Here is a 17,941-nt window from a genome sequence, read left to right as displayed (position 1 = left end):
AAGCTATCTTCTCATATTTTATCTCAAAATTCAATGATGCAATTTTCGTTTTACATGTTTTATAGCAGAAAATTTGGTTTTCCATGCATAATCTATACAAAAGCTGTCAATTATTAACAACCTGTAGCATGAAAATAACCCCGATGACCCATTCTTTTTATTATTATTCTTTAAAAAGCATGATATAAACTGCGTTTTGGCAAATTATTAAAAAAAATCTATGGATTATAATTTAGACACATCTACCTTAACATACATTTAACATATGAAATGTTATTATTCCGAAATATTCTACAATATAGTATTTCGCGAGAAATCATGCAAATGGATAAAAAAATAACGGGATTAAACCGAATTGACACAATTAAAAAGTAATTGTTTTTTTAAATGTATTATTTTTGTCTTGTATTAAATTCAATTGTTGTTGAGGTAACCATTAAGACCGGAATCGGTTGAATAATGAAAATATGTATTGCATCCTTTCTTCTTTTTTCTATTTAACATCTTGAGGTGATTGAATGAACGACTAGAACTGATGCCTAAGAACGTGAATATTATTTAAGGAATGACTGTAAAATATTTTTCTGTCTTTGAAGAAATAACATAAAAAACGTAGTTCTCACTGAATAACGCGCATAGCAGGTTATTTAAAGTGTGCACCACATTTTTATGTTATTTTGATTTCTTTTTAAACTGGAGTAAATCATAAAAAAACGTTAATGACATCACGGTCACATGACAAATGATGTCTTTTGGGCTGATAAACAAAACGACGTCAGCCAATCAGAAGATACGTTACATCCAAAATTAAATTATATGGGAATATGCTCAAACGATTATACATTAAAAAGTAAAGAGTTATACCTTTATTTTTCCCAATAGACCACTTTCGAGTTCGGTGCATTTACTTCAAAAGTATTGTTTTAGTGAACATTTTTGCGTTTAGAGACACTTCTAATTGAACATCAGCACTGCTATCATTATAATTAGGGAATGTGATTAAGTACCTACAGAACAAACATTATTTCAAGTTTATCCTGTATAAAGACTATCACAAGGACGTTTTAATGCCCTCTATCTATTAAATAATGCATAAAGGTGTATATAATTTATGAAATTTTCCGGTAAGAGACAAAAGTTGAAAGTGGTCTGTTGAATTGTTTCACGTATTCAATGAAGCGGTTTTTTAATAGCTGACTATACGGTGGGGTTCTTCTCAATATTGTGGGAAGTACGTTTGCCTATAACTGCTTACATCCACTTTTCATTTTCATCTGATGAATACATTGAAGATGTAACATAGGCAATCCTGCCACAACATTTTACTTATTATTAGTTGTATTACTAACCTAATTGTGTATCGTGATTTTTCAAAGTTTTGTCTTGATCCACGAGCACCTGCAAGTGTACAAAGATAATTTAGTGCTTTTACAGATATGCTATAAATACCACCAATGATTTAAATTAGATAGCTGACCACTAAAGAAACATTAAGGAGAACCATACGCCAAAGTCAATGTTGTTATGTATATCAAGTTGATTAGATGATAAAAAAAATATAACGTAAATATAATTCGAAGAATGTTTTAAAATTCAAAATGTCAAAGTTGTTCGAAAATAAAAAAAATGTCACTCGAACTTGTAATTGCATATATGTTTTTATCCCAAAATAGAATGAATTTTAGTTATGAATGAATTCAAGCCTTAACATTAAAAGGGAGAACTTGCTGAATCAAACCTGTCTCTCTCGTTCTTTCTTGTTATATCGTCTGTGTTCATGGTATTTTGTACAAAGTTATCGATTGCCCCAATGTACATGTATCAGCGTAATTGAATTTAAATAGGATTATGAATCAAAATGTGAGGTCTACTAATGAATACGCAATTGTCTTGATGTATTGAAATACTTTCACAAATTGTCCATGTTGTGTACCATGATTAGTATACGAACAGACAATAGTGATTTAGCAACTTCAAAAGGGCTAACAAAATTTTCAAAAGCAACACTGCTTCTTGATTTATATGTCTTCTGCAGAAGTGGAGCTATTGCCACTCATGTGTTCAACGTGATGGGGACTAAATCAGCTTCGATGTATAGCTATTTCCTACTAAGTCATCCGCAACAATGAGCAATTAAATGATTTAGTCATTGGATTTTCCCTACATAGGCACATACAATCTAACTCAAGTCAAAATGATCATACTGTGCATGACGGATACATTTTTAAATAAATAATCTGTCTAACTTACTTCATCTATTTCAAACAATCGTTTGTCTATGTCTTTCTTTAACTGGTCTACTTTATGAAGGAGGAGGATTTCATTTTTTTTTAGTTCATTTTCCTTCCTGATAAAATAACTATCTGTTTCTGTTGCTACCAGTTGAGAATATTCAGCAAGCGCACGTGTCTGTTGTCGAAACTCGTTAACTAATTCAAGACCATAAGTTGTTCCACTTAGGAATCGCGGACCTAAACAAAAAAACAGGAATTATATTAATAAAGGGTAGATATTTTTACAGTTATAAAGATGAAGATTAAGTTTTGAAGGTAATATTTTGAATATTTGACTATAGAATTCCTTATAGCAATGAGTCGGTAATATACAAATTAATAGTTTTGGACTCAAAAATTCTATATTTTTTTTACTTATAGTTGTTATTTTACACTTCATAAAAAATCAAAATTGTAGTAATTTTCTTTTAAAAAGACTTGCAAAAGGTCTAGTTTTTCGAAAGAGTGAACAAAATAAAAGTTCTAACAAAGAGTTAGGAGCATTTAAATAGACCGGTTGAATTATTGATAGAATAAAATTAGATAGATCTGTGCATCCACAAAATAATAAAATGCTCCGCAGGGCGCAGTTATATGCGACCGCAGAGGTCAACCCTGAACAGTTGGGCAAGTATGGCCATTAAATTGGACTTTTACATTTTATGGTACAATATCCAAAATCTAAACACATGGTTAGATTCAGCATGTCAAAAAAACCAATATTTTATTTTTGTATGAAATATAATAAAGTTCAATTTTGGACCTTTTACAAATGCTTTAGACCTCAATGTTGACCAATTTGATTATGAGACCCAAATATTAGAAATCTAAATACATGGTTAGATTCAGCATATCAAAGAACCCCATATATCATGTATATTTAATTTTTCGTTGAAATCAAACAAAGTTAAATTCTGGACCTGATTTGGACCAACTTGAAAACTGTTTTCAAAATTTTTAATTTGGCATTACGTTTAAAGAATGACAAAGACTTGCACAATGTAGTTTTTTTTGTAAGTGTATCGTTAAATGTAATCGGATTACCTATTTAAATTTAATGTTTAAAGGAAACATGTGTACTAATTATGTTTCCTTAAGATCTTGTCTCTATTTAATAGACAATTTCAAAAGTGTCGAAGTTCTAATTAGTAAGATGTTTTAGGATTAGAAATATCAATAAATATACTGGACAATTGATCCGTCAAATCAATTACCACGACGATAATTTTTCAAATAGAACACATGTTTTTCAATACTCATTGATATCACATCTATTAGAATTGAAAAAAGCCTGGTTAAACGGTTAGCGTTTTTTGTATTCGGAATTCGGTCATTCCGACGGTTACCGGTAAACAGATGACAACTTTAAAATTTATATATTTGGCTCTCTATTAGCGACACGGAGACAGTGTTTGTGTTCTTAAAACCATTTCAAACCTTGTTGTTATACTAATTTTTATCACAATGAAATGTTTTAAGTTATATGAATAGCCTCCTGTCACCCTATTAGTCTGGCCGATTGGTGCAGATTTAGAGCAGAATTGGTCACTTGATGAGGAAAGCAAGAAACTTTGCACAGTAGTGCTTTGTTGTATACCCTTTGATTTTAGCTATGGAGGCACTCAGAAAAAATCAATATGACTGCCATTCTCAAGATGGCGGAAAAACGTTATAAATATCAAGATTGTCCGCAAGGTATTCTAGATATTCTCAGAAATTGAAGTTATGATTCTTTAAAAATGGTCTTCATGTTCTTGAGTTTGTTATTAATTAATTAATGTTGAAATATAAATAAAATAGTTTGGTTATTTCAAGAACACATACAGTTGTAAATATGACTGCATACTTATACAAAAAAAAAGGAGTGAAAATAAAAATGTTAATCAATATATAAATGTTATTCTAAGTGTTCTTTGATTGCTTTCAGTTTTAATAGTTGGAATAAAATAGGTTGAAGTGAGTCGATTGAACGTAGATACAGGTCAGTTAAATGTGATGGCATATCAAGTAGCTTATCTGAACTTCTGAGGAAGTACCGAGGGCACGATGGCACATTGTCTCGTGTCTCTTCAATGTACATTTATAAGTTTTAATAGTAACAGTCATTTCAGAGTTTTTTTGTGGCTCTGTGATGGTTCATTTTATGCACATTTGCTGAGTTGAAATTTAGTCTCAACTATTAACAAATGCCGCATATATCACTTTGTTGTTGATAGTAAGTGTGGAAGTATTCAGATTTATCACTGCGCCCAGGGTGTTTAAAATATTTAGCATCGTCTTTTAATTGTGCTTTGCACTCATCCGATTGTATGTTTACTCTATCAATATCGAGAGAGGTGTTCTTTATAATCTTTCCAGTAACCAGCTATTCACCCAAACAACGTAGCGTTACGGTTTCCGAATCTTCATTATCTGCTGTATTTCATTTCTCATTTACTGATGTTATCACTGCAGCAGCGTCCCGAATCATGCTCACATTCGCTCATATATAGTACCTTGTACTGCTAAGTTTTTTTCCAATGGTTCTTCTGATGAAAATATTGGGCCAGGGGCCTCTGTTCGATTTTTTCATGAGGTGATGTTTCATGGCCAATCGACTTGAGAGTCGAGCATTGGTCTACTGACCAGACCTGTTGCTGTTTAAAGACTCTGTTGTTGGGGTTGCGCTTTGATTTGCTCCGTATCTTAGTGAAGGTGACCGTTGCCTGGAATAACCGGGAATATGGGGTTTGTCCGTGGAGATGCTGACTATATGATCTCTAGCTTGGTAGGGATGTTGCTTGTAGATAGGCATCAAACTTTGATGTATTTCTATCTGCCTATCTACTTATATTATATTGCTCAGGGGACCTTACATGTGTATATTGATCAGATGATGTTCCATTAGTCTGGTGATTTTCCACGATTATATTGATTAGAAGGCCCAAGATTATATTGATCGGCTAGTAATTGAGAGCTTAACATCAGCTAGTTGTGTAACAATTTGAGTGAGGCTACGCCCCTCATTTTCCACAGAACTGCTCATATTTCCTTAATCAGTCGATGATACAACGCCATCAGCAAAGAAGACTTGCCGATTGGCATAATTGGCACTGTTTCGTCCATGTAATACCATCTGGTTGGTTATTGAGGTTTTCAATTGTTTAACGCCTTCTTGATCATTTCTGGGTTTCTCTGTATTAGATGCCCTGCAGAATCTTTGTCTTTACATCCTCGAAAGAATGCTTCAGTTCCAATCTGGTCTGATAGTTGTTCTTGCTGAAGCACTGCTTCAATGCTTTTCTCAAGGCATTGCAATCATCTATAGATATAGGAAGATGTGGTGTGAGTGCCAATGAGACAACTCTCCATCCAAATAACAATTTAAAAATTAAACCATTATAGGTTAAAGTACGGCCTTCAACACGGAGCCTTGGCTCACACCGAACAACAAGCTATAAAGGGCCCCAAAATTACTAGTGTAAAACCATTCAAACGGGAAAACCAACGGTCTAATCTATATAAACAAAACGAGAAACGAGAAACACCTATATATTACATAAACAAACGACAACTACTGTACATCAGATTCCTGACTTAGGACAGGTGCAAACATTTGCAGCGGGATTAAACGTTTTAATGGGCCCAAACCTTCTCCCTTTTTCTGAAACAATAGCATAACATCACAACATAGAAAAACATACGATAAAATATCAATTGGCAGACTTAACTCAATCAAAAAACGTATGATTATGTTTACCTTGCGAGCGTACGGCAAGGAAACATCGGCCAAGCAATCTAGGAACACCTTTTTCATGTTTTCCTATTGTCGTCTACCGACAGTCCGTTCATATATGTAAATGAACGCCTCCCAAGTCATAGATCCTCTTCAATTGAATATTTGCATTTTTGGTAGGTGTGGGCGTCGGCTCAGGTCCCTGGCACCAGAATGTGTTGCCATTGGGTATATTCTCTCTCCAGAGAGGAGTCTGAAGAAGATTGGTTTCCTCTGCCCTTTCCTGGATCGGTCAGTGGGGTCAATTTGCTGTTGTGGCAAGCCTCCTTTGAGCTCCAGGAGCTGACGAGGTTGTCATTATTGGAGTTCCCAATGTGGGAGGGAAAGGATTTGCCATTGACTTGACAGGGATGGTACTGTAAGTAGGCACTGGAGTCAGCATTGGAGAAACATGATATAGGATGCAATTGTTTCTGTAATGTAGCTCAAAACCAAATATGATTGACTCATAGTAGGTGTTTAGTGTGCATTAGATGACACATATAAAAAAAAAAGATGTGGTATAATTGCAAATGAGCCACATTAGCTATTTGCTGGTATCCTGGATCAGTACTAGATGTTTCTTGTTGTTGAATAATTTTAACTGTCTTATGCAGGTCCAAGTTTGCCTTCAATAGAGTTGGTGCGGTTGGTGGCTCATGCGAACCAATTGGGGAAAGACCCAAGACAGGAAGTTTGTTAAAATGTATGTACTTTTGGTGTTCTTGCGTTGTACTTGCTAAGGTCAAACTTTGGCTTAGATGATGAGTCCATTGCAGGAATTTTAACTTCTTTATTTCGCTTGTCCACTAATTTACTAACAACATATGTCATTTGTTGGAAAGTAACCTGATGTTCAAATGCACTTTTAAATTGAACTGTGTTTCCTTCTTCCGTTGTGGTCGGCTTGTCCATCCTTCTCACCACAACATTGAATTTCTCATTGGTCATTGGCCTGCCAAGCACTGCTACTAGCCTTGTGTTGGTCTACCCTGTTTTCAAATTGCTGAAGTTGCTGCGATATTGCTCCCATCTGTTCATTATCAGTAGTCATTGCCTCTTTCTGATCAGCTTGCATGGTTATGAAACCAACACATATTTCATCAATTCGCACTTCGCTCTGATTTAGATTGCGGTTAATCTCAGCTGTTCTTTAAGCAATATATTTCCTATCTGTAAAAAAAAACTTGGTACAATTGTTGAATAGTCATTTCTGAGAGGACCTCTGTTAAGGTGTCTTCAGCTGTGGGTTTCTCCATATCCTCAAGTGAATCAGTTTCTGCCACTTCAATATTCTTGTCCTTGTTGTTCTCAATTCCTACAATTCCACTGATATGTGTTTATACAATTCAATATCTCAAATTGCAAAACATTGCGACCCAAGAAATAAAGATAGGCACTGATTAATATCTTAGGGCAGATAAATCTCAAATCACAGCGTTTATATGTGACCCAGGACAAAAAATATTGCAACAATCAATGAAAGCTACTACTGCAGCTGTTTATGAAAGCTAGTACTTTGTATATGAAAGCCAAGCAAAATTGAAAGGACAGAATTGTAACAGAGACTAAATAACATAATACTTAAATAAAATGCTTAAATTCAGGTCAATTCTCAATAATGAATATTTGTTTATATTTCAGAATAGATCAAAACAAAATCTTGCTGAGTACATCAAGTCATTAAAATGAGTTAAATGTTGTGCTTCCAGCATCAAATCCACTGTTGTTTGCCCAATACCGGAAAATAATTTAGAATGTATGGCGGCCATCTTGAAAAAAGCCGCCATATTGAATGTTGAGGGTTGGTCATATTGCTCAGTTCACAAAAATGTACCATCATGCAAAATTTGGTGCTTTCCTCGTTATTTAAGCTTTTTTTTTTACCAATCGGCCGGACTATATCGTGAAATTCGACATACATTATTACTACTAAAAATACAGGAAGTATCAGTTTGAACGTTCTGAAAGCTCTGCATAGTACCAGAGGATAGTCTTTGAATGATTTTCACATGGTTGATTAACAGATGGATGATATGAGACTACAATTGATAAATGTTGTCATTAAGAATATGTTGGCACTATAAGAATAAAATGTACTTGTATTATTTAAACTCAGTTATCCAATAGTACCTTTAAAACACACCATAAAAATAAATAATCAAAAATACGTATGTAAACTTTACCATTCATTTCCCATTTTTCTATTTCCCCGATGATTTGCGTTTCTTCATTTAGACTCAGTTTAAGTTCCTTTACCAGCTTCTTCATCAGTTGGAATGAATTGGAAAACTTAACAGCATCCCATTCAGCACAATGAGCCCAATCATTTCTTATATATCGTCGTACCTGTCATGACAAAAAAAATTATATATGTCATTTTGTTTAGACTTAAAACGGAAGAAGCTAAATAGCAAGGCGGTTATTTATTTTTGAAAATGTTTGTAACCAGTTGCTACATATACATTTTCCTTTCGTGAACCCTTCACTAATGTTTATTTTCCTATAAGTTCACAATGAAAGCAATAACAAATAGAGTTTAATAACTTTTAGGTAAACTGTGAATTTAAAAATGCGACATCTTTACCAGTAATTTTTAGTGTTTATTACAGTGATTTGACTATGAGTGTTATTGTAAAGCTTTACCTTACTTATAGCTCAACCAGTGTATATAAAGTGCGAATCCAGCTAGTTCATTTTTACTGGTATATGCGGGTATGTCTATTGTAGAATAAAGGATCATGGGAAAACTGTATTTGTTTACGTTTTGAAAATATCAAGTTAAAGGATTTTAAGTTAAGTTTTAACATATTTTCATTGTGATATGTCTTTATAATAAACAAACATAGCATTAAAGTTCAAATAAGTGTTATAAAAGCATCATAATATAGCATATCGATTATTGAAAGCGATCCATTTTAACTATAGATGCGATGAATTATCACTATTAGTGCAGTCATTATTAATGTAGAATTTTCAAAGATGCGAGGAATTTGTATTGTAGAATTATGTAATAAATGCACTTGCAATAAATGATAAAAAAACTTGATGACTTTAGGATTTATGATACATGTATTTTCAAATTGAAATACAAACTCCTCATTCATTCTTCATCAAACATATAGCTTTTCAAAAGCGATTCTCATAATGTCATATTGTATTCTTCAGATTACGATTCTCTTTGATTTTAACTTATATAGGGAATCACTGGAGCGTGACAGCAGCGGGCCCTCTAAGGCAGTCAGTAGGCCCCTACTTATGAAAAATTCTAGATCCGCGAATGGATACTACCGCAGAGTTAAAACCATGCACATTTGGGTTATTGTACACGAAATGCATGCTACAATTCATTTTTGTTGATTTTAGACCCTTTGGAACTCTATTTTGGCTAGTTCAGCAACTAGGCAAAAAATCCCCAAACTAGATACACGGTTAGATTCAGCATGTCAACGAATTTCAAATATCTATATTAAAGGACTTATGTCTATAAATTTGGACCCCACAAAATTGAAAAAGGGACCAAAAATATAAAAAAATGCATGCATCGGATACATTTGTTATTGAAGGCATGACTGTAACAATAGGATGAATATACAAAAATATCTTATTCTGGGGTCTCATTGGGGGGTTCTGATCCCGGATCCCGCTTACTGTATTGTCAGATTCCCGTATTCCGCTTATTGTTTTGTCAGATTCCCGTATCCCGCTTATACTATGCAGTTTTATTTTTTTTGTAATTGTCCGTGTACCGCTAGACTTCATTTCCCGTTTTTCACTACACAATCATTTGACTTTCACCTGTCACGCTCGCAAAAAATCGGCAATCCGGCGTGACGCTTATACCCAAATGCGACCCATTATTTTACTCTATTTTGACTCATATTAAGCCCATTATAGATATAATAAAGTAGCGTGGATTTTTTTTTATCCCTTTTTATCCCGTCTCGTTTCGTTTTTGAGCCATATATAGATGTCTTATGTGACAATGAGACAACTCTCCATCCGAGTCACAATTTATAAAAGTAGACCATTATACGTCAAAATACGGTCTTTAACATGGATTCTTGGCTCACACCGAACAGCAAGTTATAAAGGGCTCCAGTGTAAAACCTTGTAAACGGGAAAACAAAGGTTCAATATATATCAAGATGTACGTAACTAGTGGTGAAGTGTCATGGAAATGGATAAAAAAAAATAAGGATAAAGATCCCTATACGCTTCATAAGAAACTAAATGGAATACATTTGAAATAAATGTTATTTCTATTGAATTTATTAGAGTGTTTTCAAACCAAAATTTCCTCCGTAAGTTAAATTTTATCAAATCTTTCTCTTATTTTATCTATTGTTTGAGCAAGTCGGCTAAATTAAGGCTTTACAGTTTGTTTATACAAACTTTGTAAATAAGATTGACATTTTTAAACAATATGAATAGGCATAGTTTAACCTGTTTTTTTAATATTTGAATTAAATTGGATGTTATCATAATGATTATACAATAAAAAAAAAAGCAAGCAAATCAACTAAAGTCTTGCTCTACATGCTTAAAGAACTGAGCTGTAATAGATAAAAAAAAAATAATTATACAGTGAAAATGCACCGCATATACAATACTAATGATTCGCTCCACAGTGAAAATGAAAGAATAGTATCATTATTCGACAGTTAACATGACTAGCATTACGAAATCATCATAGTGGAATTTAGTTTAATATGAAGAAACTGAATGACAAAACATATTATACGTTACACAACTTTAATAATTGTATTAAAATGAATATTTTTTACTGCAACAACATCTTACATGTTAGTTATAAAGCACCTGCACGATCTGTTCGTGAAATGTCCTAAATATTCACCTATTTTGGTATATATTTCACAGCTGGATGGCTTTAGGCCCGATAAAACCCCGCTCGCATCTGTTACTTTGTTTTATATGTATTATGTATTTCTGAACATATACATTTTAACTCATTTTCCTCATTTTCTTCAAAAATTGAAAAAAGTTCGTCTGTTTATTTATCATTCTACATTAGACATTTATGGCATATACAGTAAAAATGATATTTTAGGATCCGCACTTTACATACACTGTCAACCTGATTTTAAAATTGACAATACAATAGGGACATTTAAATTGACCAGTTGGTATTGTTAGAGTTGAGTCTACCTTGATTCTACATTTACAGGTTTTTTTTTAACTATTCCAACCTTACTTGTTTTTTTCCTGAAGTTTTTCTTTACCTAGGATTATTCTATTTAAAAATTGATAGGGAAGAAACTATTTTTGGTTTTCATTGATTTAAATCCCCAATATATATGATTTATCTAATTCTTTCCTAAAAGTCTAATCACTAAAAGATGAAATTAACTGTGTGTTAATATTTGAGAAAATTTAAACTGTTTTTTACGTAACAAATGCTTCTTTAAAATTTAACCCTTATGCATAGTATTGTCCAGTTGCCAGTGAAACAAGACATAATAGCTGTTCAGGTGGTTTTTGTTTTAAATTCTCAGATGAATATGTTGTTTATTTCTTCACATGATGCTTCAATATTTCTATTTTGGATTATTATTTGCAATGTTTGAAATCTATTGGTATCAATGGGCATACAATATTGGATTTATTCTAATTGAATTCACCTCTCAGTTTATAGTAATTTTGCTTCTTCAAATGTGACGTTTTTACAAGAATTAATTGTTATGATGGTATCAAGGAGGAAATAATTAATTCAAACTGTTTTGTGGAGCTTACATATGATGATGCACATGTAAAATTCGAAATAATTTTGGAGTATACCTTGCACTGTGTCTTTTTTAAAATCTGTTATAATATAATTAGGACTTTTGTGCATAAAATGATGTGTTCACTCAAGGAAATTCAATTTTCATCAGATGGGATAAAGTCATGTTAAAGATTAAAAAAAATCAAAACTGGAATTCAAGTAGGAGATATAAGTGTGAAATCAGCCAACATGTTTTTGTGGCTTCAAATGTTATTTTGAAAACATTCATAATTGATTTTGGGATCTAGTACAAAGATGATTCACCATTTAAATGGGATCTTGGAAATGAAATGAAATGTTGAATTAATGCAGTGGGTATAGTCTAATATAGTGATAAAGTGAAAAATAAAAGTAAAATAATCCAAAATATTCCTATTGTGAGGATATGTTTTAAGTGAAAGTGAAATTGGCAATACACATTATAAAATTATGGATCCAATGTTGTTTAATTTGGACATATATCATAGGAAATGAAATAAAAATGTATACTGTGGATAACATTAAATCAAGTGATCTAGTAAAAATTGAATAAAATATTCCAAAATATTTGTTAAGTGAGGGTAACTATTTTGAATATAATAATGGAAATGATAAACCAATTACAAGATTCTGAATTATATAAAGATTCTGCACCTGTTTAATTGGGATATATATCATGGAAATAAAACAGAATATACTATGAATATAGAAAAAAAATCTAATGATGTATAATGTAGTGAAAAATGTGAGAAAAAAATCCAAAAGTTGATAAAATTAGGAAAATCGTTAAAAGCTTTGAAATTCTGGATGACATGTCAAATATCAGTGTCAATAAATAGATAAAACTGTTTTTGATTGTGGTATTTCAATATGCACACACAATTTGTACAAGGAGGTTATGCCAATAAGTATTCATCAAATTATGGAAATAATAAATCTATTTAAATTTTCACAAGGGCAAAAGCAAATTATATTGAGTTATCTCCCATTAAAAAAGGCCAAAGAGATAAAAAAAAAAATCAACAATACAAAAACAATAATGTAGCGATCAAAGTGAGTGAAATAACGACTGGATTATTCAGAGTACCAAACATTCATAGTATTTGGCTATGAAAACATTAAGATTAAATTTAGTGCATTATAGGCCATGTAATTAAATACTCTGCAAGAAAATAACATATATATGTTCCGGACCATATGAGTATTTGGACCATACGCGTATGGTCATGACCATATGGGTATATACTCATATGGTCCGACCATACGCGTATGGTCCGACCGTACTCGTATGGTCGGGGTAATTAACACTCTGATACAGTGTACTTTAAATACGTCTCAACTCTTCATATGGTATGAATGTTCATTAAAAAGACGCTATCATATAGGTAATGTTATATTAATTTATATAATCAGAACAAAAAGATTAGCTATTTACTTGTCAAAAATATAATAAACACATTTTATACCGATGGTCATTACCGATTTGTTATAACGAGTTTCCAAAAATTTCTTAATGAACTGTTACACAAGAAGTCAATTGAAAGTAACAACATTTTATTTAAATTGTCTTGTGAATATAGTGTATTGTAGTCGTGTTACGATATCTAGAGCTTCGATATTAAAACATCGTAGATATATCGGAATGGCCCAAGATCCGGTATCACTGTACGCAGCTGCAAAAAGGCTAACTTTTCATTCGCAAACAATAGATGTAAATGAAAAGGATCGTGCACAACAAGGACTAGTAAATGCAAAAAAGCTATGATACCGTGTGGTAGTAACTGTCACCCAAGCCTACATGCAAGAATGTAATTAGCGATGAAAACTAAATTTTAAAATTTACGTAGTCTTTGAATTATATAATTAATATATTGTCATGTAACCATCATTGCTTTTTAAGATATTTTTTGTATTGATACGTTTATAATGTAATTTGAAGAAAAATACCTATATGGTCCAAATACTCATATGGTCCGGCCCGTTAATAACCAAACGAGTATTATACTCATATGGTCCGACCATACGCGTACGGTCGGACCATACGCGTATGGTCGGACCATATGAGTATACGCATATGGTCATGACCATACGCGTATGGTCCAAATACTCATATGGTCCGGAACATATACATTCTTGTTTTGGCTTGATCACTTCTAATATTTTAAATGACAATAAACTAAAAAAATTCTCTATTTCCTTCTAAATATTGTTTCTTTGGCAATTGTATGACCAATTACTTCTAGGAATACACTCATTTCAATGATAAAAATATTGTTATTACGATGTTTATTTCCTTTACTTGTTTAATGATTCTCTAATAAAAAAAAACATGGGAAAGTATTTTATAGTTTTTAACAAATATTTATTCAATCTTTTAGAATTTTTAGTAAAAATTAGATAAATCATATATATTGGGGATTAAAAACAATGAAAACCAAAGATATTTTCTTCCCTATCATTTTTAAAGAAAAACTTAAGGAAAAAAGCATGCCGTAAGGTTGAAATAGATAAATAAAAAAACTGTACAGGTAGAATCAAAGTAGACTCAACTCTAACAATACCCACTGGTCCATTTAAATGTCCCTATTGTTGTGTCAATTTTAAAATCAAGTTGAGTTATATGTTAAGCTTTACAGTTTCACCCATAGTCAACTCACTGTAACTCAAGTTTTAATTTATCAAGATTTCGAAACCGTATTATTTACACTTCAATGAATACTTCCTGTAACCTTAAATAATGAACTTCTGTTATTCTAATTTCAATGAAATGCATAGTTCAAACCATGCATTCAGTTTGATTGTGTCCCTTGTTTTATGTCTACTTGATATAGCCCGTTATAAACATATTGAATCAAGTTGAGTTATATGTTAAGCTTTACAGTTTCACCCATAGTCAACTCACTGTAACTCAAGTTTTAATTTATCGAGATTTCGAAACCGTATTATTTACACTTCAATGAATACTTCCTGTAACCTTAAATAATGAACTTCTGTTATTCTAATTTCAATGAAATGCATAGTTCAAACCATGCATTCAGTTTGATTGTGTCCCTTGTTTTATGTCTACTTGATATAGCCCGTTATAAACATATTGAGATTTGTTTTACATTTTCCTTTTGTTTTTAATTTTATGATTTTTTTATACTTCTGGTTTAAAAGTAAAAAAATTCTACGAAACAAATAAACATCAGTGGCTGATCATGTTTTAAAAAAAAAGTAAAAATTACAAGCATACTGAACTCCGAGGAAATTCAAAACGGAAAGTCCCTGATCAAATCAAAAGTTGCGAAGATCTAGAGTTGCTCTATGAGGGTAATCTTTATATCAATACTCTTACAAATGATCATTATGTTAAAAGTATACTTTTAACGGCTGAAAGTATTTTGATTTGTAGACAAGTATTATGATACTTTTTTGCATCTTAATTTAAAACCATTCTAAGTATACCTTTATCATGATACATGTACTTGCATAAGATGAACCGCTAGAATAAAATATAGCATGGTGTTTGTTAAAAAAATAAGTAAAGCATATGTATACTTGTTGGAATTGTATCGATGTTAAATGTTAGACCCATCACTTTTCTGGCATAATCCACCGGTCAAAGAGCACACCTTTACATTATTGAACTTGTATTTACCAATCTAAAGGTATATATTTAGACAGATAATTAACTTACATTCAGGGCAACCGATTTTACGATGGGATCGAACTGGTCAATATTGATGATCAATCCCAGCAAAGCGGATGAGTCACATGTGTCATCAAAGCCTGTGTAATATGCCATATGTGTTTGTAGGAATAGCTTGGATAAATCCACAACACTCTTGATCTTGTAGTCGTACCTTTGTTTATAATAACCATGTTTTACTTTGTTGTTGTTGACTCCTTCGTAATTAAGGAAGGTCTTGTTTGTTGGTGGATGTTTTGGTAAACGCGTTGGAAATGTTTGTGTTTCAAGTCTATGATGAACAGATAACGTATAACAAAGTTTTGTTAAAATTGGAACAACATAATTCCTCAAGGCTGGGGATATTACGCTGTGTAGGCAGATTCCAACAACCAACCATCTTTTCTGATTCTCGTCTAAATCTGCTAGTTTTGCTGAAATAAGGTTAAAAAACGAGTTGTTTTTATTGTATGTCAATTTGAGAGAACATGTTAATTGAGGACAGGGGTCGTGTCTTACAGTTAACGCTTTTAATTCATACCTTATATAAAATAAGATGTTGTATAACTGCCAATAAGACAACTTTCACCAATAATATTTAAAAAAAAAAATGTAATATGTCCAGCAGTAGTTTTCTTTCTAGATGAGGATATCTTTTTCAGTTTTAGATTAGGCTTTACGAGAAAATACCATGCAAAGGAAGATATTATGTTCCTTATTGGAGGTTTTCCTGATTGGATGGCGATTTTCCCCTGGCTCTTTTTACAGCAAAAATATTTCGAACATAGTCTGTTTTTTTCTGTTAGTTACATGATGTACAAATACCTGTTGTTCGTGAACGTTTTGAAACTATCTCATCGATTTTATCTTGTAACTCTTGCGGGATAGAACGTTTTATGCCACTTGATGTCGAAGGTTCTTCTTTCATGTTCTGTTTGTAGCAAGGTTGGGGTTTTCACAGCATGTGGTTTTATAGATTGTCTTCCATTTCGGTATCTTTGCACATCTCTTGACAGCAATCCTTTTATTGGCAATTTATTCTAGGAACATAATATTAATAAGCATACAATTTGTTAATTGATTTGTGAAATGTTTACCCATTAGCTATAGGTAAACGTGAAAATAGGACACACAATGATAAAAATAGAAAAAGTATCTAAACAACTAAATCTTCTTAGAAGATTGAAAAATTGGTTTAAAGGAAATAAATAGAAATATATTTCCCTAATTCTCACTCTATTTATCCTTTGCCTAAGCTGTTGATTATTTTTCTTTAATACACTTGTGGTTCGTTTGATCTCAATTCTTCATTTTTCAAAATTCGATTATGACTTCGAATGTTCTTGCTATTCTCTGAAATTGCTAATGTTCTAATAGATGAACACCTCAAAAGGGGCGACCATTCGTGATGACTTCACGTAGAAAGACAACATCGTTTTGCAAGTCTTTTGAAAGGAAGGCTGAAAATTGTCTGCAAGTCGTATAAAAATCATTACAGAATCCACCACCAAATCTCGTGCAATACGACAATCGACAGTTAAAATAAAAAAAATTAACTGTCTGGAATGGATAAGAATCGTATCACGCTCGATGCAGTAGTTGAATTTATATATTTCTTACTTTTCTTAGATCCTTTCTTGAATAATCTTGTGATGTTTTGGATGAAAGTTGACAATTGAATTCTGGCAGATTAGAAAAATTACAGCTTGAAGCAACAAGTATGGTCACTTGTCTAATAAGTACTCATTCGCTCTATTTACAAACGGGCCAGCAAGGTTAAAGATCAGACCAGGAAGTTAAAAAAGAACTTTTTTAAAAATATTATGCATAGGGATGTTTTAGAATACATACGACTTTTACCTCCAATTTGCTGGAAACAAACAATTACTATCTACCAAGTAGTTAAATGATTATACCAAACTCCAAGCAGATTTCCCTTTATCAAGAATATTTTTTTAACTAGTATTAAAGAAAGGCAACGGTAGTGTATTGTTGTTCAAAAATCACAAACCGGTGATAGAAAACCATTCCAGATTACAATTAAACCGAGGAAAATACGTCACCTACATAAATGGAAACACGGAAACGATAAATTCAAGGTGCAAAAATGCTAACGCAAACATACATACATTCTTTAAAAATATTACTTTTACTGTTTGGTCTGTTTTCTTGTGATATACATTTGACGGGGCTCTGTACTTATGCATCCCGACATTGTATAGTCTGAATTACTTTTCATTTTTACTTGTGTGCTTTGTCCGTGTGACTTTTTTTGTTTCTTTGATACATTTGACGTGTCTCTATAGTTCAAACATCTTGCCATTATATTATTGTTCTATTATAAATTTTGCATACTTTGAATGACAAAACTATTTTATATATCTACCTGTGTGACGTTTATATTATGACGTCAAACACCTAATTTTACGCCAGATTTAATGTTAAAATTACGATTTGGTCAATGTGCTTTCAAACTCTTG

General features: G+C 32.2%; 1 protein-coding gene across 1 annotated transcript; it reads right to left on the bottom strand.

Moving 5' to 3' along the window:
- Positions 1-1,344: 1,344 nt before the first annotated feature.
- On the bottom strand, positions 1,345-16,495 carry LOC134692212 (uncharacterized). The gene is made up of 5 exons (XM_063552662.1): positions 16,287-16,495; positions 15,471-15,895; positions 8,214-8,376; positions 2,251-2,471; positions 1,345-1,398 (listed from the first exon to the last, which is right to left on the bottom strand). The coding sequence occupies exons 1-5, from the start codon at positions 16,387-16,389 to the stop codon at positions 1,345-1,347; spliced, it is 966 nt and encodes a 321-aa protein (XP_063408732.1). The 5' UTR covers positions 16,390-16,495.
- Positions 16,496-17,941: the final 1,446 nt, after the last annotated feature.

This window comes from Mytilus trossulus, chromosome 12 (assembly GCF_036588685.1).
Source record: "Mytilus trossulus isolate FHL-02 chromosome 12, PNRI_Mtr1.1.1.hap1, whole genome shotgun sequence".
Classification (NCBI taxonomy): domain Eukaryota; kingdom Metazoa; phylum Mollusca; class Bivalvia; order Mytilida; family Mytilidae; genus Mytilus; species Mytilus trossulus.
The sequence above is the reverse complement of the archived record's forward strand: the minus strand, read 5'-3'. Positions and strand labels throughout refer to the sequence as shown.

Excerpts from the sequence above, each read along its gene's own strand:
- LOC134692212 (XM_063552662.1), bottom strand. The coding sequence starts at position 16,389 with ATGAAAGAAGAACCTTCGACATCAAGTGGCATAAAACGTTCTATCCCG. Across the intron at positions 15,896-16,286 it reads AAAACGTTCACGAACAACAG|CAAAACTAGCAGATTTAGAC; the intron begins GTATTTGTACAT and ends ACCTTATTTCAG. Across the intron at positions 8,377-15,470 it reads TAAAATCGGTTGCCCTGAAT|GTACGACGATATATAAGAAA; the intron begins GTAAGTTAATTA and ends TTGTCATGACAG.